At 39.4% G+C, this 25,697-nt stretch overlaps 1 protein-coding gene across 1 annotated transcript in view; it reads right to left on the minus strand.

Moving 5' to 3' along the window:
• Positions 1-3,983: 3,983 nt before the first annotated feature.
• Positions 3,984-25,697, minus strand: part of IRF4 (interferon regulatory factor 4) — a 25,362-nt gene continuing 3,648 nt past the window's right edge. Inside the window, exons 3-8 of the mRNA XM_070748623.1 lie at positions 22,597-22,685; positions 18,973-19,114; positions 15,844-15,951; positions 10,743-11,096; positions 6,747-6,859; positions 3,984-4,474 (exon numbers count right to left, since the gene is read on the minus strand). Of these exons, the coding sequence (XP_070604724.1) occupies positions 4,331-4,474; positions 6,747-6,859; positions 10,743-11,096; positions 15,844-15,951; positions 18,973-19,114; positions 22,597-22,685 (950 nt within the window). The 3' untranslated portion in view covers positions 3,984-4,330. The remainder of the gene's footprint in view (positions 4,475-6,746; positions 6,860-10,742; positions 11,097-15,843; positions 15,952-18,972; positions 19,115-22,596; positions 22,686-25,697) is intronic.

Consider the following 25,697-nt stretch of genomic DNA (forward strand, 5'->3'; position numbering starts at 1 on the left):
AAAGCAACATTTGACTTCACATTTCTGTGAGATTTCCTCATCTATGGCTGTCAGGTCTGGGCTGGAAAAATCTGGATAATGATTACAAAGCAGCACAGAGATAGAGTTTTCTTTATTTCTTTGTGGACATCGTAAACTCCTTAAAACCCAACTCTGTCGTCAGGCCTGGGGGAACTGAGACATCCCCCCCTTGCCTATTATTATTATTTTATTATTTATTGGATTTGTATGCCGCCCCTCTCCGCAGACTCAGGGCAGCTAACAACAGCAACAAAAACAGCATGTAAATCCAATCCTAAAAATATCTTTAAAAACCCCTTATTTGTAAAACCAAACATACATACAAACAAACATACCATGCATAAATTGTAAAGGCTTAGGGGGAAAGAATATCTCAGTTCCCCCATGCCTGATGGCAGAGATGGGTTTTTAGGAGCTTACGAAAGGCGAGGAGGGTGGAGGCAATTCTAATCTCCGGGGGGAGTTGATTCCAGAGGGCCGGGGCCGCCACAGAGAAGGCTCTTCCCCTGGGCCCCGCCAAATGACATTGTTTTGTTGATGGGACCCGGAGAAGGCCCACTCTGTGGGACCTAACCGGTCGCTGGGATTCGTGCGGCAGAAGGCGGTCTCGTGGATACCCTGGTCCGGTGCCATGGAGGGCTTTATAGGTGATGACCAACACTATGTAATTTTGTGCATGATACAACTGTGTGTATGTATTTTATCCATTAGTTTTTTTGTTGTTGTTTTTTTTTAGACTTTGTAATGTAAAACTGTTATTTTAGATTTTAATTATTGGATTTGTTACCATGTACTGTTTTTATCACTGTTGTGAGCTGCCCCGAGTCTACGGAAAGAGGCGGCATACAAATATAATAAATAATAATAATAATAATCTAGTTTGGATTTTTCCAGCCCATGAATGGGAGCTCTACGATATCAGAAAAATCATGTAAGCTTTAATGAACAGCAAAGACATTCTTTGCTTACATGAGGCACTTCCTTCAATGGTTTTCAAGTCTACAGTACAAATCTGATATATAGCCATCAATAATCTTCTCAAGAAAGCATGACTCAGGCTGCATTGAAATCAATAGAAAAACCTTCCAAATTTTTTATTTTAGGTCAGTATTTGTTCTAGTCACATATAATACAAAGGGTGATAATCGAACCCCTGAAACTATAAACCGTCTGAGCTTCATACTTGGCATAACAAATATCATTCTGATATATAATTACATGAAGCAGCCAATATGAAAAACTAAATGCCAGAGCACAAGAAATACCGTAAGTATATATGCATATAGGAATAAAGCTTGTGGCCTAATATTAATATCGTTTCCTGATTGCTTATTTGTACCGTATGACAATAATTAAGTATTGTACTTCATGACTCTTGACAAATGTATCTTTTCTTTTATGTACACTGAGAGCATATGCACCAAAGACAAATTCCTTGTGTATCCAATCACATTTGGCCAATAAAAAATTCTATTCTATTCTATTCTATTCTAAATAGATTAATAATGTATACTGACATATCAACCATCAAACAAACAAACATGAAAAGATTCAAAGAGCTTTGTGGAGTCATCATTATCAGTTTCCAAGCTTAAAGAGATTGAATAGTGCAACCTATCCATGTTTATTGAGACACAACTTCCATTGAATTCAATTTGTTTACTCCCAATATGTGCTAAGGCTTATAACTACTGTATATCCAGGAAAAAAAGTGTCAGATAAAAAGAAATTTTCTAGAAGAAGAAAGAAATGGATATTATATCCCAAGGCATCATGCATCTTTAAGATGTATAAATTCAGGAATCTAGTGTCAACTAACTGACAATCTATACAATACATCCCTGATTAAATATTCAAGTTCAGTATATTTTTAATTACAAGGTGGAAAGCTTTCAGTAGTAGATACTGAGATACCTGCTGCTATTTTTAAGAGAATGAGATCATATTGAGTGTTTTTCCTTGATCCAAAAGTTCTCTTTGCTATTTCAAACTTTAACCTTAGTTTTCCCTGGTTAGGGGTGATAAGAACTCTAGCCTGAGCCCAACAGTTTAAGGAAGACTGTTGAATTTGTACCTCAAAAAAGTAAATGTCCTTTATTTTTAAGTAGAAATCAAGTTTGATCTATTCTTCTAGACTCTATTTAGAACAGTATACAAGTGATCCACAATTACTCTTTACATCTCTCCACATTAACCCTCTGAAATAAAGTCAACTGTGTCCAAGCACTTTGACTATTCAGATTAAACTCTCCTGTAATATGTTGAAATTAGTTCATCAAACTTGTTCAGACAATATCCTAAGTCATCATGGGGTGGTTTATTGTGGTTTGGCATATGACAAGGAAACCATTATAGTCATGAAGCATGGTTGATGAAAAATGTGATTTTCTCAATAAACTACAGTTAATGTGCAATCCTAGTCTCAATTTAACTTTTTAAAATTGTATATATTTTTATCCTGCCCTTATTATTTTTATACATAAGTTAACATGGCGAACATATTGAATGCTCCTTCCTCCTTCTATTTTCCCCAGAAAAATACAACCCTGTGAGGTGGGTTGGGTTGAGAAAGAATAACTGTCCCAAAGTCACCCAACAAGTTTTCATGCCAAGGTAGAATCAGAATTCATAGCTTCCCAGTTTCCAACCTGGTGCCTTAACCCCTAGACCAAATTGGCTCTCAATTTTTACACATTCACTCTTCACTTGTGCAATCTTAAATACAGTGATACCTCGTCTTACAAACGCCTCATCATACAAACTTTTCGAGATACAAACCCGGGGTTTAAGATTTTTTTGCCTTTTCTTACAAACTATTTTCACCTTACAAACCCACTACCGCCACTGGGATGCCCTGCCTCCGGACTTCCGTTGCCAGCAAAGCACCCATTTTTGCGCTGCTGGGATTGCCCTGAGGCTCCCCTCCATGGGAAACCCCACCTCCGGACTTCCGTGATGCTGCAGGGGAATCCCAGCCGGGGAATCCAGCAGCGCAAAAACGGGCGCTTCGCTGGCAACGGAAGTCCAGAGGTGGGGTTTCCCAGCGAGGGGAGGCTCAGTGAAATCGCAGCATCGCAAAAACACAGAGGTCCGGAGGTGGGGTTTCAAGGACTTTAGTGTTTTTGCGATGCTGCGATTTCACTGATGCTCCCTTCGCTGTGAAACCCCACCTCTGGACTTCCGTTGCCAGCAAAGCGCTCATTTTTGCGCTGTTGGGATTCCCCTGCTGGGATTCCCCTGCAGCATTGTAAAAACACAGAAGCCCGGAGGTGGGGTTTCCCATGGAGGGGAGCCTTAGGGGAATCCCAGCAGCTCAAAAACGGGCACTTCGGCTGGCAAAAGGGGTGAATTTTGGGCTTGCACGCATTAATCACTTTTCCATTGATTCCTATGGGAAGCATTGTTTCGTCTTACAAACTTTTCACCTTAAGAACCTCGCACCGGAACCAATTAAGTTTGTAAGACAAGGTATCACTGTATTTAAACATAAGCCTCAATGCACTTATTAGGTCAACTTCTCTAATATGTTCACTTCCTCAGCCTGAAAATTGCTATTATGGATAATAATGTCAGTTCCATGACCTCTATACAGCATTGTATGAGATAAAGTTAAGCTCATCTGAAAACCACACTCTGGTCTGTATAGGAATGAAACCTCAGTGTAATTAATACTTGCTATGAATAAACCTAGCCTATTGAATTTAATACAAATTAAATGATATAAATATTGGACAATGATATAACGTGTTCACCTGATAAGGTTTCTGATAGACTCCACAGAATTTAGTATTCATGCCCGTTTCGGAAACAGCAGCAACAAAAACAGCTTTTTAAAAATTCATTAGGAAAAAAAACCCCTGAAATTAAATTTTCTATATATACAGCATTCAACATTTTGATTGCTTGAAGCTTAAAAAAATTAACATACTTATCCCATTTTTTAATGAATAGCATGCATTCTTATGGCCTTTTACCATCGTAAACTGTTGCTTAGGTTAAGAATTTCCTGCCCTGAGATTTGAAATCAAATAAATAAGAAGAGGCTTGAAATAATTTCAGGTTGTCTCTAAGACACTGTCCTTATTGAAGAGCACGTAAACATATCAGCCACTTTGCATTAATCCCACAAGCAGAGGACAGCTTTTTGAAAGCCTGGCAGAACTCTCATTCGGGATTCTAGATTCTTACGTTGAGTGTATCCATTCCATGTACATGTTCCAGTCGGTGATGATTTCTTGGGAAAATTTGAAGTACTGATTTACATCCTTTTACCTCTCAAAATGTAATTCAAAGTTCAGTGTTCCTGTGTTTATTCCTGAACAGAGGAATGGTGGATGGATCTATGATAATCTTCTGCAGTGGTTATCTGTTCTGATATATCGTAGCCTCTCAGAAAAGGTCCCGTGTTCTGCTGTGCAAAATAGTACAGCTGCCTAGCAAACACTGGTTCAACCTTTAGAACAAATCAGAAAATTAATGAGCATACAAATCTAATTTTATTATTATTATTATTATTATTATTATTATTATTATTTCTTTATTTCAGGTTTCCGGTCACAATTCAAAGCCCTGCATGGCATTGGACCAGAGTACCTCTGGAACCGCCTGCTACCGCACGAATCCCAGCGACCGATAAGGTCCCACAGAGTTGGCCTTCTCCGGGTCCCGTCGACCAAACAATGTCGTTTGGCGGGCCCCAGGGGAAGAGCCTTCTCTGTGGCAGCCCCGGCCCTCTGGAATCAACTTCCCCCGGAGATTAGAACTGCCCCCACACTCCTTGTCTTTCGTAAATTACTCAAGACCCACCTATACCGCCAAGCATGGGGGAGTTGAGACACCTTTCCCCCAGGCTTTTTTATGTTTGGGTATGTATATGTTGTTTGCTTTTTAAAATATGATAGGGTTTTATGTGCTTTTTAATATTATATTTGTTTTCGCTGGAATATTGTTTTTATTATTGTTGTGAGCCGCCATGAGTCTTCGGAGAGGGGCGGCATACAAATCTAATAAATTGAATTGAATTGAATTATTATTATTATTATTATTATTATTATTATTATTATTAAATGGTGACTACTGGAATAATAATATTCTTTAACAATAGTATTCTGAAATTTTATTTTATCAATTTTATAGCAAACAGCAGATCATAAAAATCTCACCATAAGTATGCAAATAGCTTGCTAAAACAAAGAGAATGTATCTGCTATCATGATAGCAAGTAAGATATAGTTCTGGCATATTTCAATAGCGAAGACAAAATACACTGCTCAAAAAAATAAAATAAAGGGAAGACTCAAAGAACCCATCCTAGATCTGAATGAATGAAATATTCTCATTGAATACTTTGCTCTGTACAAAGTTGAATGTGCTGACAACATGTAAAATTGCTTGTCAAAGTGTTGCTTCCTAAATGGACAGTTTGATTTCACAGAAGTTTTATTTACTTGGAGTTATATTGTGTTGTTTAAGTGTTCCCTTTATTTCTTTGAGCAGTATATATAGGGTTAAGAAAGCAATGTGGTTCATTTTTTTCCTCCTTTAAATTCCTAATCTGATATAAATGAATGAAAACAATAGCAAATTATTATCTGACATAAGTGCTTATAGCTTATAGTTACAGTCGATAATGGGCTATTGCCCCCACCGGGGGAACGCAGTGGGGGTAGTAAGTTTATGCACTATTTATTGAATACTTAATAGTTTTTTATTGTCCTTCCTTCTCTAGTATCTTAGTATGATCCTTAATTACTTTTAAAATAAGAAATAATTAAACAGTATATTTTTACCCATAAACTCTTTAATCGTTTTAATCATTGTCTAGAACCGAACTTTTATAGCAATTAAAGAAAATTGAGCTACTTGCCTAATCTGTTATCATACTGAACCTTGATGGTTCAATACATAACCTTAAAATGTTACCGTGCTCCTCAACAAATAATGCTATCATTTGTCCTTTTTGTAACTATTCAAATAATGAGACTTAATCAACTGAAAAAGAGTCCAAGCACCTATTTGAAAACTTATCTTGGTTGGTAAACCACTCCTACTCAGTCACATGACCTTTAAGCCAACTCCGGTCACATGATTGTCAAGCCACTTGTAGAGTGGGGGGATGCTTGAACAAGGCTTCAAAACCATGATTTCTGCCTCAATAAAAGACATTCGCTGCTGGAGGATTTTTGCTCAGGATCTCAGTGAGCTGATTCATATGCTTAAATGATAAATGGACTTATTATCTAAGGCAGGGGTAGGCAAAGTTGGTTCTTCTATGACTTGTGGACTTCAACTCCCAGAATTCCTGAGCCATTCCCGCTTTAATCCCGGCCATCTCGGACTTTTGGGGGCTGCCAGAGGAGCCTTTTGGTGGCGCTTAAACAGGCTTTGGCAGTCCAGTGCGAACAAAGCATTTTCCTTTATCTGGGTGCTTGGAGAGGGAATAAACCTCTGCCAGCGCCCAGAGAAAAGAAACGCTCCCTTTGCTCTGGGCAGTGACTGTCCTCCTACTCTTCTTCTTCCTCCTCCCCCCCCCTCCCAAATTCCGAGCTTTTATTTCTTTCCTAATGAGTTTGCACACATTATTTGCTTTTACATTGATTCCTATGGGAAAAATGTTTCTTCTTACAAGCTTTTCTACTTAAGAACCTGGTCACGGAATGAATTAAGTTCTTAAGTAGAGGTACCACTGTACACTGTAATACTTAAATCATTTAGCATATACTTACATGGGCTGTAATTTGTTTTCTCTGTCTTTGTGGATCAGGAAATTCTTCTCCAAAACATAACACAATCTGGAATCTAGGTAATGGACGTCCGTGGTGGGCAAATATTTGTAATTCTAGAAAACAAACCGAAATACTGTAATAATGCATGAAAAATCATCTTACATAGATTCATCAGATTGAAGGTTTTTTTAAAAAATAAATAAAGAATCATGTTATCTACCTGGGTTTGAAACAAATAGATAAACCCATTTCAACTTTGCTTTTTCTACTATCTTTAAAAACTTTTACAGTTCTCTTCATCTAATATGATTCCAGGGCAATATACAATAATATAAAGCTTGCTTTTCATTTTATACTTTTTTTTTATTTGTCAAGTACGTATTGGCAATATACATAGATATAACATTGCTTATATACATAAGATGGGTACTGATAAGAGGGAATATTAGGAAAGGGATGGTAGGCACACTGGTGCACTTCCTTATTTTTAAAAAGCAGAATAACTTATAAAAAGAATAAAGCCTCCTATAGTGCTTATAGATAGATAAGACAAAATTAATAACATTCTTAGAGAATGCAACAATTACAAAGATTTCATTATTTAAATTCACATTCTTTAAAATCACTACTATGGCCAGTTAATGCATAAAGTTCTAAGCTAAAGGCAAGCTAAAATCAATAACATTATTTAAAATATTACATAATATTAAAAAATCACACAAATGGTCTTTTTTTTAAATAAGGCAGTTTGAGTGATTATATATGTAAGAACAGAGCTCAAAGTAGGTTTTGAAGTAGGTACTAGGCATATATTTTCATCAAGGAATCCCAGTTCTTTGTGACTCTGATAACAAAGACACCAAGAATTCAGTAATTTTAATAAGAGACTTTATTAAAAGAACCTTGTAAATATGTACAATTTTAAGAGAACGAGAGCCTTGAATTTTGTCAACAATTAATAGATAATTCTGGGTAATTGGTTTAGAATTATGTACTGTAGTTACAATTGTGTACTTAGGTGAAGTTTATGAAAAATGTTCACAGGCACTAACAGATCACAAGCAGTAGCTATCAATCCATCATTGAATTTAACTGGGCTTCTAGTAGTAAAAATTGGATTTAGGAATGCACCTAAAAATACGAACTTCTTCTTCAAGCAATATCTTAAATATCTTAAAATATAACTCATATGCTACAAATCAAATGATGTTTGAAGTTATATTCCCATCAGTATTCAGCTCAGAGGCATTTGCAGCAGTGGTGGGATTCAAATTTTACTACCGATTCTGTGGGCATGGCTTGTTGGATGTGATGTGGCTTAGCAGGCAAGGCTTGGTGGGCGTGGCAGGGGAAAGATACTGTAAAATCTCCAATCGCACTCCACTCCAGGGGAAGTTTATTGCAAAATCCCCATTTCCCCCTGATCAGCTGGGACTCAGGAGGCAGAGAATAGAGGGGGGCGGGGCCAGTCAAAGGTGGTATTTATCGATTCTCCAAACTACTCAAAATTTCCGCTAAATTTCTCCAGAACTGGTCAGAACATGCTGAAAACCACCTCTGATCAGCAGGTGATGGAGGACAAGGTGATGGAGGACAAGTGGAGTGAATGACAAAAATATTAACACACTATTATGACTCACATAATTCCCCTTTATTTCATAAATTCTGATATGACATATATGTATGAAAAGGACAGAGCTTGTATCCTGATGGCATAATGCTGCTATTGTAATTTTGACTTAAAGCTTTCAACACTGTGGACTCTTTAATTTAGCTGTATTGTTTTGGCAGTCCTCTGGTTCAGTACTTGTTATGTATGTAAAACAAACCTATCTGCATACCGGCCATGGATTGGTTAAGATGCAGACGGAAAATCCAAGCAGCTGTCAAAGCCACACCTCCAAGGAAAAACTTTTTAAAAGGACCGCTAGCCACGCCCACATTGTGGTAGTAAAAATTTTGGTAGCCCTTCACTGGCTGTATTAAACTTCACAAAAAATGAAGCACGGCGCAGTTATTTTTCTGTGGTAGCTGTGTGTTCATGTAATAAAGTTTTAGCTAAATCAGAAAGACTATGCTCAAAGAACAACATGTCTAATATAATATTTATCAGATTTTTAAAGTGACAACATATTTTTAAAGTTTTTGTGCACAATGCAATATATTGGAAAAAGTATTAAATTATGTTAGATTAGATTAGATTTATTGGATTTATATGCCGCCCCTCTCCGCAGACTGTTAATTCTAGAATCATCTATTTCTGGGGTTTAATAAATCTTAATCAGAATAAGAGATTTGCCACATCTTCATCAAAGCTGGGTTTTCAAAACAAATCTCCAAATTTGTTGGGGGCAATATATGTTGACTCTGTAAACTGCTTAGAAAGGGCTGTAAAAAAGCACTGTGAAGCGGTATCTAAATGCTAAATTCTAACAATATCGCAGTTTTAAGTGAAAATCAACAAATATTTAAAACTTGATGCATTTTGAATGCATGTATGCAAATGGGTTTCTCTACTAACAAAGCAAAGAAACTGAAGAAAGGATAAACAGAGACTGGGTTTCAGATACTGTGGAAGCCCAGAGGTTGGAGTTCAAAATTGATAGAATGGAGCAGCTGCAAACTCTAGATATGGTTAGATTACAGTGGTTCTAAACCTGGGGGTTGGGATCCCTTTGGGGTTTGAACAATTGTTTCACAGGGGTCCCCTAAAACCATGGGAAAAGACAAATTTCCCATGGTGTTTGGAACTAAAGCTTCTATTCTGGCGCCTTGGAACATATTTTTTACAATCTGACCAATCAGGCGTTTACAGTGGGGGTGCCCCTCTGACCTTCCTGCCAATCAGCTTAAAGTTCTGTTGGGAGAATTGGCACTGGAGTTATGGTTGGGGTCACCACAACATGACAAACTGTATTAAGGGGTCGCAGCATTAGAAAGGAAAGGAGAAGACAGAAGAAGAAAGGAGAAACACTGGTTAGAGGAAGCCAATACAGTAGAACGTCTGGTCACAAACACTTTGGACCAGTGCTGGCTAACCTTTTTTCCCCTGCGTGCCGAAAGAGCGTGTGTGCGCACGCTATCGCGCATGCGCGAGTGCCCGCACCCATAATTCAATGGCCTGGGGAGGGCGAAAATAGCTTCCCCCATCCCCCTGGAAGCGCTCTGGAAGCCAAAAACGCCCTCCCAGAGCCTCCGTGCGAGCCAAAAATCAGCTGGCCAGTACACGCATGCACGTTGGAGCTGAGCTAGGGCAACGGCTCGCGTGCCAGCAGATATGGCTCCGTGTGCCACCTGTGCCACCTGTGGCATAGATTCGCCATCACTGCTTTAGACCATGACCAATCTGGGCGACGAACAAAAATTTCACAATTTTTTTTGCACCTGGTCACGAACAAATTACTTGAGTGGCGATCAAACACAGCCATGGCAATTTCCCCTTCTGTGCCAATTTTTATTATTATTATTATTATTATTATTATTATTATTAATTGGATTTGTATGCCGCCCATCTCCGCAGACTCGGGGCGGCTAACAACAATGATAAAAAAACAACATGTAACAATCCAATTTAATAGAACAACTAAAAACCCTTATTATAAAAACCAAACATACACACAAACATACCATACATAACTTGTAATGGCCTAGGGGAAGGAATATCCTAACTCCCCCATGCCTGGCGACAAAGGTGGGTCTTGAGTAATTTGAGAAAGACAAGGAGGGTGGGGGCCGTTCTAATCTCTGGGGGGAGTTGATTCCAGAGGGCCGGGGCCGCCACAGAGAAGGCTCTTCCTCTTTTGCACCAGTTTTTTTGTCCGCGCCTGTGCAGTCAGTCCTGCTTCCAGTCACAACCAAATCAGGTTGCAACTGAAGTCATGGAATGGATTACAGTCATAGCCAGAGGTTCTACTGTATTTGAAACAGCAAAATAACCTATTTTAAGGTCAAAGTCTAAATTGCAAACACAACGGTGACTTGTATTTTGAAAATTACCTGATAAAAATTTCTGAGTATCAAAAAGCTTGCAGGTCTGCTCTCTTTCCAGTTTGTTAGGCCTGTCAGTGCAGAATGCCAGAGGCCCATCCCAATATATCCTGCTTTGACAAAGTCTCTTAGCATACAGGCCATCGTGGGTCATCCAGAGTATTACTCCTCTTTCCAGGTGAGAAAGCAATTTTTCAGTTGTTTTTCTCTGGTTGTGATCTTCTGGATAAGGGAACATAACTTGGTCCATGCCGCTGACCTCGTAGCTATGACCGTGAGATATCCTACAGCCCTCAGGACTTGAAGTTGTGACTTCTTTCACAAGAGTTTCATGGTAATACAAACAGATGTGCAATCGACAATCTGAAAACATATTTAGGCATAATTATTTTTAACTTTTGGTATCGGACAGATGCATTTCTTATAGTTTAGCAGTGTAATGGACTTGAGAGATAAGTTTCCATCCATTCCTTATTTACTGAATAAACATTATAGCAAAGCCTATCAGAAACAGGTCCCATTCTGTTCAATGGCACTCTGAGAAAATAAAAGGCTTAAAGCCATGTTCTGAATCCCATGATAACATTCACTGTGGATATTATAATTACTGTATTTCTCCTTCAAAGATGCTAGGATATAGATTATGGTGGATAAAGAACAACATTGTATGAGAAAGTAACATTTAGTTTTGGCATAATGCATTGTGTGAACTCAAAATACTAGGGCTTACTCAACAAACCACTGTTAAGCATACTTTAGCATGAATCTGTGTCTGCGTATAATTATATGTTAAAATAGAGAAACTATTATTTACAATATTTAATAAAGTTAACCATTCCTAAATTCAATAATGGGCCACATTGTGTGATATTGGAATATAATTTCTTGCTTTATTAAGACCCATGCTATTGGCCCATATATAGCACAGATGAAAAACTACTTAGCACTGTCATGGCTTAAAGAAATATAGCCAAAGAATATATGTGTAATCGTAGCTTTAAATACTGCTACAAAGTAAAGGAATAAAATCCCTGAAAAAATGATATGCTGCTCATTCACCAACTGTCCTATTCAGTAAATATCAATTTTCCCTGTTAGGCAATAGTGTAAACAGCTATAAACCGTATTCTGGGGAAAAAGATCTGTTTGTAAATTAAATTACGAAGTTGCCAAGCAAAAGGAGATTACATTAGCTGAATTGCTTCAAAAACTATGGTAATCTCAGAATTCTGGACAAAATTGTATACCTAAATAGGATGTTTACTTTCTGGTAGACTACAGAACAACATTTGTATTTAATGAGATAATCAAAACATTTTTCCTAATATTATACACTTTAATCAATTTAATATGCATCCTGTGTAAATACAGTGATCCCTCGATTTTCGCGGGGGTTACGTTCCAAGACCTCCCGCGAAAATCGATTTTCCGCGATGTAGCAGCACGGAAGTAAAAACACCATTTTTGGCTGCCCCCCGCCCGCCCGCCCGATTTCCCTCTGCCCGGCTGGGGAGGTGGATTTGCCACCCCCACCAGCCCGATCTCCCTCCAGTGGCAGGGGACGCGGATCCAATGCCCTCGCCAGCCCGATCTCCCTCCGCCCAGCTGGGGAGGTGGATTCACCGCCCCCTGCCAGCCCGATCTCCCTCCGGTGGCTGGGGACGCGGATCCAACGCCCTCGCCAGCCAGATCTCCCTCTGGGGGGGGGACGCGACGAACCGACGATCGGGGGCTGTCCATCCCTGTTGGGTGGCGCAGGGCAGGCACAGGGAGGGAGGGAGAGAAAGGAAAGAGAGAGAAAGGGAGGGAGAGAAAATTGAATGAAGGAGGGAGAGAAAGAAAGAGTAAGAGGTAGAAAGGATAGAGAAAAAGGAAGAGAAAGGGAGGGGGAGCACTTTCATCCCAGCTATCAGCGAGGGGGCTGCAGGAGAGGTGGGGGCAGGCGTTCTCACAGAGAGGGAGCGGGAGAAAGAGAGAGAGAGCAAGAGGGGGGAGAGTGGAAGGTAGAGAGAGAGAGAAAAATGATAGAAAAAGGGAGAAAAAAGAGAAATGAGAAAATGATTGAAGCAGAGAATGACAGGAAAGAAAGAGAAAGAGAGAGAGAAGTGACTCTTGGTGATGACGTATGACGTCATCGGGTGGGAAAAACCGTGGTATAGAAAAAAAACCGTGGAGTATTTTTTAATTATTATTTTTTGAAAAACCGTGGTATAGCGTTTCGCGAAAATCGAGACCGCGAAAATCGAGGGATCACTGTATTGTTTTTTCATATTTTACAATCCACTTGTACAATCCACTCAAAACATCGCTACAGAGCAGTGCACACCAAGACAACTAGACACAAGAACAGGTTTTTCCCGAACGCTATCACTCTACTAAACAAATAATTCCCTCAACACTGTCAGACTTTTTACTAAATCTGCACTTCTTTTCTACTAGTTTTTCTCATAATTCCTATCATCCTTTTCCTGCCACTTAGGACTGTACGACTGTAACTTGTTGCTTGTATCGTAAGATTTTTATTAATATTGATTGTTTCTTCATTGCTTATTTGACCCCTATGACAATCATTAAGTGTTGTACCACATGATTCTTGACAAATGTATCTTTTTCTTTTATGTACGCTGAGAGCATATGCACCAAGATAAATTCCTTGTGTGTCAAATCACACTTGGCCAATAAAATTCTAGTCTATTCTATTCTATTCTTAGTAGCAGCTTGTAGCAGTTAACAGTATAATATAGTATCAGCAGTAAACTCTAACAATTACAAAATACTGTAATTACATTAATAAAATGTAGCATAAAATCCACCAATGATATAAAATAATAGATTTTTTTTTTTAAAACCACCATCCATAAAGCCATAATCCTAAAGGGGGGAAATGGTAGTATACAATAAATTGATAGCCATCTATCTTATAGGACAGATAGGAAGTGATCAGTACTACAAGGGGAAGGGAATTCCACAAAGCAGGTGCCCCTACAAAAGACATTTCAGCAGTAGTGAGATTCAATTCTTTTTTTACTACCAGTTATGTGGGCGTGGTGTGGTTTGGTGGGTTAGGCAGGGGAAGGATACTATAAAATCTATATTCCCGCCAGGGGTAGGTTCCAAAAAATGTTACTACCACTCTGTGGGAGTGGCTTAATTTTATGGGAGAAGCTTGATGGTCATGTGACTGGGTGGGAGTGGCTTAGCAGTCATGTGACCTGGTGGGAATGCCTTGGCAGTCATGTGACTCGGTGAGAGTGGCTTCATGGTCATGTGATTGGGGGGATGTGGCCAACTCAATGTCACTCAAGTCAATGGGTGCCTCAACTGGCTCCTCCCCTCCTCACAATTCCTTGTCAAACCCAGCCTCAGATCTGTAAAATTGTTGTTCACCTATTTTCAACTTTATTATCTACATACTCTAGATCAGGGGTCCCCAACCACCGGGCCGCGGACCAGTACCGGGCCGCGGGGCATGTTGCACCGGTCCGTGGAGTCAGCAGCTGCCGGCCCTCATGCCGCCACCCCCTCCCTCCAGCGCTTCGCCTCCCGCCGGGCAAGAGGCCTCGGGAGGCAGGTTCTGCCGGCCACAGGACGATGGATGGGACAGAGGGGCGGGAAGGACCGAGAGGCTCAAGCCTCTTTTGGCTTCTGCTGCGGGGCGCTTTTGCGTTTTTGGCTGGGGGGAGGCAGGAGGGCCAGCCTGACCCCCTCTCTCCAGCGCTTAGCTCCCGCTGGGCAAGAGGGCTTGGGAGGCAGGTTCTGCCGGCCACAGGACGATGGCGGGAAAGAGGGGCGGGGAGGACCAGCACCCCCATGCTTAATCCCGCCCCCAACCACGCCCCTTTCCGCCCCCACTGGGCCATAGAAAAATTGTCTTGCTGAAACTGGTCCCTGGTGGAAAAAACGTTGGGGACCACTGCTCTAGATGTACTTTCATGGACCACTGAAAGGAAGAAATGGCTCCCACAGTGCGATTGACCAGGGGTCTCCAACCTTTTGGACCTCTGGGATCACCAAATTCATAATTTTAAATCCCACGGACAACTGGTGGGGGTGGGAGCTCAGCTGCCTTTCAGGCCTTCCTATCTGCTTCTGCTTCTGGTCCAGGCATATAGCCTGGAAACCTCTTTTATGTTCCTCCTCTCAAGAAGCTTGGTTAATCTGAGTGAAGGAAAACTAAGATGGGCAGACCATATTCCAGAGCTGTAGCTGTAGTCTCTAGCCTCCCCCCAACCTCTCCTTTGTTTCTTTCCTTTTTTCCCTTGTTCAATATCTTTCCTTTTCTTGTCTCCTTTCCTTCCATTTCCTCTCCCTTCCTTTTCCCCTTTCCTTCTTTCCTTTCCATTCCTTCCCTCCCCTCTCCCTTTCCTTTCCTCCCTCCCCCTTCCTTTCCCTTCCCTTAACTTTCTTTCCTTTCCCCTGTTCCATTCCTTTCCTTTCTTGTCCTTCTTTCCTCTCCTCTCCTCCCATCCCCCTTTCTTTTCCTTCTTTCCTTCTGTCCTTCCCCTTTTTCCTTTCCTTTCCTTTATTCGTCCTGTCCTGGGGTTAAATCATGTGTGGTTAAATCATAACCCTACATTATGATTTATATCGTACGATTTATATTCTTTACTTAGTATGCTAGTATGATTTATGTTGATTGCTTATTCAGTATCCATGACTATCACTAAGTCTTGTATCTAATGTTTTACGATTAATATATTTTACAATGACTATGTCAATGATCTATATTTTTTTTCTTTTTTAAAAAATAATTGTTATTGGAATATATACATTAAAAATACAGGAAAAAACAAACACAACATACAAACAAACATAGACACAGACATAGACACAGACACACATAAACTAAAGCAATATTTAAATTAAAATATTATTGTCCATTAAACACATTGTCTCAAGGGTCATTTCATTGTCTCAAGGGCTATTATAGTGGGGGGGGGGAATTAACTCTGGTTATTTGATTTATATACATATTTGTTCTGCTTTTTACCACCTTATTTCTATCTATATTACAATATTTCCAATATTTCAATTAATACAAATCAGATACTGAGCATTTTTTTCAATCAGAAGTTCACTGGGATTTATTAGATTGTGATGATATACATACCTGACAAGGGAAGAGCTTCACTAGATCTGATGTTTGCCTCTATTGGGATTCCAGAAGGCTGCGTCTCAGGTGGTGCACAAGCATAAAAAGTCCCAGTTACTTGACAACCTACTTTGATATCAAAAAAAAAAAAAAGTTTTCACAAAGCAAAATAACATGACGGAACAACCAATAACATTCAAGACTTTCATCTGCTAGAATGGAAATGATTATCAATATGTAATACTCTCACTCCTTTAAATATTTTTGATTGTTCATTCTTGCCTTGCACTGGCATCCTTCAGTCTCGAAAGACTATGGTATCATGCTCTGGATTCTTAAGATTGATATATTTCCCTTATTTTATCATGGCTTCTTTGGTGAATCATCTGGAGAACTTCCCACTAAGTGACTGTGTGAAACCTCTATAAATTATAACGTTTTTATCCCATCTGCACAATACTATGGACACAGGAGCTGGGGAAATGGGAAGAATGGGAAGATGGGAAGAATAACTAAATAGGGATGCTTGTCCAGTTTAACTCATATTAGTATTACATTCATAACAAGATTGGATGGGTCTTCTCCAGGGGTGGGCTGCTGCCCGGATGGGGGGAGAATGCAGTGGGGTAGCAAAAATGGAGCTCCACCCCATAGCACCCAATTTGCACTGAAAGATATTGAAAGAAAATGCAGGGCGTCCTGCATAAGCCATGCCCACAGTGTGGTAGTACAAAATTTGGTCTTCTCATTCTCCACTTTATCACAAGTAATGTTTTTTGGACTGGCTTAGAGCTATCACCTGTTTCAGAAGGTAAATGATCTTGTTTTATGAAAATTATTTTAAGTTCAAGGGCTTCTGTCCCAGTATTTCAATCTAAATGAAATCTATTTGCATAGGTTTATTAGAATGCCTTAAGTGCATATGCCAACATTTGCTACCATACATTGAAGGCCAATGAATACAACAAAATTCTTTATTGGCCAGGTATGATTAGACACATAAGGAATTTGTTTCCGGTGCATAAGCTCTCAATGTGCATTCAACAATATAGATCATTAACATAGTCATTGTAAAATATACTAGTCAAAAAAATAAAGGGAACACTCAAATATCACATCCTAGATCTGAATGAATGAAATATTATCCTTGAATACGTTGTTCTGTACAAAGTTTAATGTGCACAACAGCATGTGAAATTGATTGTCAGTCAGTGTTGCTTCCTAAGTGGACAGTTTGATTTCAAAGAAGTTTGATTTACTTGGAGTTATAGTGTGTTATTTAAGTGTTCCCTTTATGTTTTTGAGCAGTGTATATTCATCATAAAACATTAGATACAAGACTTAGTGATAGTCATGGATACTGAATAAGCAATCAACATAAATCATACTAGGATACTAAGTAAACAATATAAATTGTAAGATAATGGTTTTAAATAATTATATCCTGTCCATTCTGTCTTTCTACTAACTCTACCAGCAAGTACCTGGCCAAATTTAATGTAAAGACATCCTGGATTAGTTTAAATAATACAGCATGCCACAGAAGACTAAGGGGCGTGCATAAGTGCACCAGTGTGCCTTCCGTCCCCTGTCCAATTGTCTCTCCTTATCTCATTTATCTTTTCTTCCTTTCAAATATGTTCACCTATACTTTTATATCTTTTCTTCTATTCTTTTCTTTATTTATATTACTACATATCTACTCTCTTCAATGAGTATTATGTATTGGACTAAATACATACATACATACATACATACATACATACATACATACATACATACATACATACATACGTAAAAATGGGATCGGGTATTGATTCATATAGGAAAGCAAACATTTTGGCACATTATCTTCTCATAAAAGGAATCTCCATATTTGGGAAGTGAGAGTGATATTAATTACAGGAGAAGATTTGTCTTACACCAAAAATTGTGCTTTGATGCTGTGGCTGATAACTTCAGACTGCAAGTGTCCATTTTCTCCCACAATAAAAGCATATCATAGCATCATTTCCCTCTAGGATCCAGAAAATCTGTACCTTACCCAGTCCCTTATTGTAAAATTTGCACAGGTAAGACTGCACTCCAGTCTTCAATGAGAATATAAAATTGGTTTTGTGCATTTGGTTACCTGCATAATATAAACCATGCTTAACTGTTTTTAATAGATTTCAGGAGTGCTAAACTATTCAAGTCGTTTTTCTTTCTCTGAAACTTGATATCAAAGCACTCTCCTTAGACTGTATCATAATATTCTTTAAACTGTGAGAATTTCTTGCAAATATAGGAACTGTGAACATGTAGAAAGTTCTACCCTCGTCAGAATTAGCTCATTTGTTTTAGTAGAGATGAAAACTCAATCAAGCCAAAGTATGCATGGAGTTTTACCTTCTGCGGAAGTAAACAAATCCAGTTTCTTAAAACATTTTTCTTTTCTTGGCTTGGTTTTTCAGATGTAATCTTAAATCAGAAACCACCTGCTATTTATTCATAGAAACATAGAAGTCTGACGGCAGAAAAAGACCTCATGGTCCATCTAGTCTGCCCTTATACTATTTTCTGTATTTTATCTTAGGATGGATATATGTTTATCCCAGGAATGTTTAAATTCAGTTACTGTGGATTTATCTACCACGTCTGCTGGAAGTTTGTTCCAAGGATCTACTACTCTTTCAGTAAAATAATATTTTCTCATGTTGCTTTTGATCTTTCCCCCAACTAACTTCAGATTGTGTCCCCTTGTTCTTGTGTTCACTTCCCTCCTGGACCTTATTTAACCCTTTAACATATTTAAATGTTTCGATCATGTCCCCCCTTTTCCTTCTGTCCTCCAGACTATACAGATTGAGTTCATGAAGTCTTTCCTGATACATTTTATGCTTAAGACCTTCCACCATTCTTGTAGCCCATCTTTGGACCCGTTCAATTTTGTCAATATCTTTTTGTAGATGAGGTCTCCAGAACTGAACACAGTATTCCAAATGTGGTCTCACCAGCACTCTATATAGCGGGATCATAATCTCCCTCTTCCTGCTTGTTATACCTCTGGCTATGCAGCCAAGCATCCTACTTGCTTAAAGCATCCTACTTGCATAAGGTAAATAAAAATATCCTGTAACTCTATGGAACAACATAAAAATTTCTTACCATTTTGACACGATGGACTTTGCCAGTGGTGATTACGAGGTGGGAAAGAGACACTTGTACACTGGTATGAAAGATCAGGATGGGACTGCTCTGGTACGTATTCCCTCCAGTTACGGTCATGAGGTACCATGTAGTTTGGAACCTGCATATTTTATTAAAATATCACGTGTCAAATTTGCAGCCATTTACCAAATTAATCAGTGCTAAGTCATCTGCAGCTTTCTAATTATATACCCTCTTCAGCATATCTGTAAAACGAAAACTCAGACAAACACAGTATTGAGGTTATAGGTAATAGAGGGTTTCTGGAGAGACACAGTTATACAGTGTTCCCTCGATTTTTGCGGGTTCGAACTTCGCGAAAAGTCTATACCACAGTTTTTCAAAAATATTAATTAAAAAATACTTCATGGTTTTTCCCCCCTATACCACGGTTTTCCCCGCCCGATGACGTCATATGTCATCGCCAAACTTTCATCCACCTTTAATAAATATTTTTAAAATAAACTTTAATAAATAAACATGGTGAGTAAATGGTTGCTAAGAGAATGGGAAATTGCAATTTAGGGGTTTAAAGTGTTAAGGGAAGACTTGTGATACTGTTCATAGCCAAAAATATTGCATTTATTTCCGCATCTCTACTTCGTGGAAATTCAATTTTTGCGGGCAGTCTTGGAACACTGTATATCTCATTGATATAAAAGCTTATGTGTATCTTTTCAAAAGTAAATCCAACTGAATTCAGGCTCCTCCCTGGTAAATAAAATAGAATTAGAACATGGTTATTTTCCTTTTCTACAGTTCTGACTATCAGAGGATAATCAGAACTGCAGAAAAAAACTATTAATGCCAATCAGCTTTCTATTAAGGATGTGTATACTGAAAAATGCCATCACTGCTAAACAAATAATTCCCTCACCACTGTCAAACTATTCACTAAGACTGCATTAATATTACTATTAGTCTTCTCATTGTTCCTATCACCCATCTCCTCTCACTTATGACTGTAATTTGTTGCTTGTATGATTTATTGATTGATTGATATTGTTTCCTGATTGCTTATTTATACCCTATGACAATTATTGAGTGTTGTACCTCATGATTATTGACAAAGGAGTGAAGAGCCCTTCACTCCTCCACTCGAAACAGAATACCCTACGAGACTAGACTTTCAATCCTGGGTGTAGAAAGCCTAGAACTAAGACGCCTTAAACAAGATCTAAGTATTGCCAACAAGATCATATGTTGCAACATCCTGCCTGTCGGCGACTACTTCAGCTTCAACCACAACAACACAAGAGCACACAACAGATTTAAATTTAATATTAATCGCTCCAAACTTGACTGTAAAAAATATGACTTCAGTAACTGAGTTGTTGAAGCGTGGAACTCATTACCGGACTCCATAGTATCATCCCCAAACCCCCAACACTTTACCCTTAGATTATCTACAGTTGACCTATCCAGATTCCTAAGAGGTCAGTAAGGGGCGAGTACAAGTGCACTAGAGTGCCTTCCGTCCCCTGTCCTATTGCTCTCCTATATCTCCTATACCTTTCTTCTATTCCTATATCTCTACTATTCTTTCTTAGATATATTTTACAATGAGAATCTCTTCTATAACCTTCATCATGTATTTTACTATGTGTGTATATATATATATACCCACTAAAACTCTCATTGTGTATTGGACAAAATAAATAAATAAATAAAAATAAATAAATAAATAAAATGTATATTTCCTTTTATGTACACTGAGAGGATACGCATCAATGACAAATTCCTTGTGTGTCCAATCGTAGTTGGCCAAAAAAGAATTCTATTCTATTCTAGAGCCAGGGTGGCACAGTGGTTAGAGTGCAGCACTGCAGGCTACTTCAGCTAATTGCTAGCTGTAGTTCAGCAGTTCAAATCTCACCACCGGCTCAAGGTTGACTCAGCCTTCCACACCATTGAAAGTGAATCCAGTTAATATCTAATATATCCAATGCAGTGAAGTTTCAATAATTTCTCAAATTCATTATATGATTGGAGAGAATAAGCCCTTATTTTCCAGATGACAATGTTTTATGTCCTTCTCAAAGGGTTACAAGGCCCAGTTTACTGTAGATATATTTGTAATGTACAGGTAGTCCTTGAACCACAATTGTGCCCAAAATTGATAAGTGAGACATTTGTTAAGTGAATTTAGCCCCATTTTATGACCTTTCTTGCCACATTTGTTAAGTGAATCATGGCAGTTGTTAAGTTAGGAGCATGTTTGTTAGGTGAATTTGGCTTCCTCATTGACTTTGCTTATCAAAGGGTTTCAAAAGGCGATCATACTGCAAACGTCGTAAATATGAGCTAATTGCCAAGTGTCTGAATTTTGATCACATAACCATGCAACCATCTTAATTGTGAAAAACGGTTATTAGTCACTTTTCCAGTGCTGTTGTAACTTTGAACAGTCACTAACAAACTGTTGTAAGTTGAGTACTACCTTTATGTGCAATTTTTCATGGAAATACAAGGGACTGAGAGGGGAATTTAAACTAATAATGTATTGAATAGATAAAGTGACAGCTGCTGTGAGTGAAGAATGTATTGAAGCGGTTGAACCATTTATGCCATGAATACAACTGCACAAATTCAGCGCTATTATTTAAAAGCAAAAATAAAATACTTCTCTAACAGGAGAAATGAAATTAAATATTGTTGTGGTTAGCTCTGGCCCTGCTCCTGCCCCAAGGACTGTGGATGTGGGGGAGACATCCACGTGCTGCAGGCCTGTTTTGCCCCCCCCCCCGGTGGAATCTGCTGATGAAGGCTCCTCTGACCAAGAAGACATGAGTGACAGGGAGGAGGAGAGTGTGGCAGACAGCTCAGAAGGAGATCAATTATCTAGCTCCTCCTTGGATTCAGAACAAGAGTTAATGATACAGCCATGCATGCGGAGAGCGATGCATAGACAACAACAACAACTGAGAGATTATTATCAAAGAAAATGAGGCCACCTGTGGTTGAGTGGGGCTGTGGTAATTAGTGAGGCTGCTATAAATAGCAGCCTGTGGGTTTGGCCATTGAGGAGGATTATCTGATCGTTGTGTTTCGTGCCTGCTTTGCTGCGTTTGACCTTTTGTGTGCTGATTTTTCCCCACTTTGAAACTAAACCAGAGCAAAGTGTGTTTCACTTTGTAAAAGAATAAGGACTGTGAATTACCTCACAGCTGCAAGCTAAGTATCACAGAACTGATAAGGGACTTGTACCAATTACCAGTTTGTTTGGAGACGAGTGCTCTTTGCTATACAAAAAGAGGGCTTAGTTTAAGTGAATTTTCATTATAAAGAACATTGTTTTGAATTTTCAAACGTGTGTGTGTCTGAAATTTGTACCTGTGAATTTTCGGGAGGAGTCTACCAGAGAGCCCGACAGAACAAATATGGTAAGAATCTAATACAAATCAAAATCTATCACAAAAATACCTATGAAATCCTCTGAAAGTACTGTATTAGGTTATATTGGAATTCTTTTGGCCATTTGTTTTCATTTTTATCTTCACGGTACAAGGAAAGAAACAAACATGTCGGCTCTACATTTTCATTTTCCAAGATACAAAACTAAAACAAATTCGAGGGTCATACCTGAGGCTGTAGTGCAGAATATGATGGATTCAGAGTGAAAGTGTTGTTAATCATCATCTGTGGATCTTCCATGCTAAGTTGTTTTGATCCTGTAAATTATTTGTAGACAAAAACAGAGTGATTTATGTCACTTTGTAAAATATAGTATCTTGGGAGTACAGTGGTACCTGTACTTACAAATTTAATTCATTCCGTGACCAGGTTATTAAGTAAAAAAGTTTGTAAGAAGAGGTTTTTCCCATAGGAATCAATGTAAAAGCAAATAATGCATGCAATTGGGGAAAACACAGGGAGGGTGGAGGCCCTGTTTCCTCCCACAAGATTCCTAGAGAGGACCCACAGAGGCTTCTCTCCGCCTTTTCGGGTTAGAGTTTCGGAGGCTCGGGTTTGTAAGTGGAAAATGGTTCTTGAGAAGAGGCAAAAAAATCCTTAACACCTGGTTCTTATCTAGAAAAGTTCATCAGTAGAGACGTTTTTAGGTAGAGGTACTACTGTATATAAAAATGAAATCCCTACTGTTAATTTCTAGCATAAATAATAATTCAAGGAACTTTGTAGATACAAACGTTCATTTGTATTACTACAAAAAAAGGCAGAAATCTAAATGTGCAATGAGAAAACCTATACATGCATATAGACATACATACATACATATATATATACAATTACAGTGATACCTCATCTTACAAACGCCTCATCATACAAACTTTTCGAGATACAAACCCAGGGTTTAAGATTTTTTTGCCTCTTCTTACAAACTATTTTCATCTTACAAACCCACCACCGCTGCTGGGATGCCCCGCCTCCAGACTTCCGTTGCCAGCGAAGCACCCATTTTTGTGCTGCTGGGATTCCCCTGAGACTCCCTTCACTGGGAAACCCCACCTCTGGACTTCCGTTGCCAGCGAAGTACCCGTTTTTGCGATGTTGGGATTCCCCTGCAACATCGCAAAAACACAGAAGTCCGGAGGTGGGGTTTCCCATGGAGGGGAGCCTCAGGGGAATCACAGTAGTGCAAAAACTGGTGCTTTGGCTGGCAAAAGGGGTGAATTTTGGGCTTGCACGCATTAATCGCTTTTCCATTGATTCCTATGGGAAACATTGTTTCGTCTTACAAACTTTTCACCTTAAGAACCTTGTCCTGGAACCAATTAAGTTTGTAAGACAAGGTATCACTGTATCCTTATCACATTTGACAAGAAAAAAAACCCCCAGTTGAACATTGTTTGGTTTTGAATCCTGAATTTATGAAAACTCTATTCTCTCCTCCTTTCCCTTATATCCCTTTCCACATGAGTCATGAATGTCCCCATAATGTCTTAGGGCATCCACTCATCTTGGAAAACTAAGTTAATTAACTAGCGGAGTTAATTGGCTGACCTTCTGTTTCACTGCAATATTTTATAGTGCTTTCTGTAATCTATGAATTGGGCAACTTTCTTTTCTTGTCAAATCCTGCTTCCAGAATTCTTTCTCCTCTCCCCTCTCCCAATAGCTGGAGGTTCTCCCACACTCTCTGATCCAAAAAACCTAAACATGTTGTGATGAAAAGCAAGAATGTGGTCATTTTGTTGGCTGACTTTTGGTGGGGGTCGGGTTGGACTATTGGATATCTGGCTGGCCCAAGGAGATGAAATGCAGGGGTGAGGGAGACAGTGGTAGAGCACTGTATAGTGGCACAGAAATTATTGTTATGGGGACAGAGGTAAATCTGGTGCCCCTATGGAAGAGGAATAAGACTCCAAGTGTTTATGGAGATTCTCAGTCATCCAGGTCATGGTTGTCCCAAAGGTGCTTTTTCAAAAGGCAACTGGACTTTCTTTGAAGATGTTTCACTTCTCTTCACTTCAGACGAAGAAGCTCCTTGGGTGAGAAATGAAACATCTTCAAAGAAAAACCAAAAAGTCCAGTTGCCTCTTGAAAAAGCACCTTTGGAATAAGACTCCAAGTGGATATTAATGCAACAGTATGAATCAGCTGGAAATGATTTTGGAGGTCTTCTCAACCAAACCCACTCCCTCCGTCCAAGCTGGAAACCCTATACCATTCTAGACAAGTAGTTGTCAAATACAGTGATACCTTGTCTTACAAACTTAATTGGTTCTGGGACGAGGTTCTTAAGGTGAAACGTTTATAAGACAAAACAATATTTCCCATAGGAATCAATGGAAAAGCGATTAATGCGTGCAAGCCCAAAATTCACCCCTTTTGCCAGCCGAATCGCCCGTTTTTGTGCTGCTTGGATTTCCCTGAGGCTCCCCTCCATGGGAAACCCCACCTCCGGACTTCTGTGTTTTTGCGATGCTGCAGGGGAATCCCAGCATGCAAAAATGAGTGCTTCACTGGAAACGGAAATCCGGTGGTGGGGTTTCCCAGCGAAGGGAGCTTCAGTGAAATCGCAGCATCGCAAAAACACTGAAGTCCTCGAAATCCCACCTCCGGACCTCTGTGTTTTTGCGATGCTGCGATTTAACTGAGGCTCCCCTCGCTGGGAAACCCCACCTCCGTACTTCCGTTGCCAGCGAAGCGCCCATTATTGCGCTACTGGGATTCCCCTGCTGGGATTCCCCTGCAGCATCACAAAAACACGGAAGTCCGGAGGTGGGATTTCCCATGGAGGGGAGCCTCAGGGGAATCACAGCAGTGCAAAAACGGGCGCTTCGCTGGCAACGGAAGTCCGGAGGCGGGGCATCCCAGCGGCGGCGGTGGGTTTGTAAGATGAAAATAGTTTGTAAGAAGAGGCAAAAAAATCTTAAACCCCGGGTTTGTATCTCGAAAAGTTTGTATGACGAGGCGTTTGTAAGATGAGGTATCACTGTATATTCTTTAAAACTTCCAGTATTGGAGCACCCACAACTTCTGAAGCAAGCTATTCCATCTGATTAATTGTTCCCATTGTCAGGAAATTTCTTCTTGGTTCTAGGCTGGATCTCTATTGAATAAGTTTCCCTATGCTACTTCTTGTTCTGCCCTTAGGAAATAGAGTGTAGGTCAACCCCTTCTCCCCTGACAGCCCCTCAAATATTGGAAGATTGCTACCAAGTCACCCATGGTCCTTCTCTTCTTTAAACTACAGTTCCTGCAACCATTTATTGTATATT

This window comes from Erythrolamprus reginae, chromosome 3 (genome assembly GCF_031021105.1).
Source record: "Erythrolamprus reginae isolate rEryReg1 chromosome 3, rEryReg1.hap1, whole genome shotgun sequence".
NCBI classification, from domain to species: Eukaryota; Metazoa; Chordata; class Lepidosauria; order Squamata; family Dipsadidae; genus Erythrolamprus; species Erythrolamprus reginae.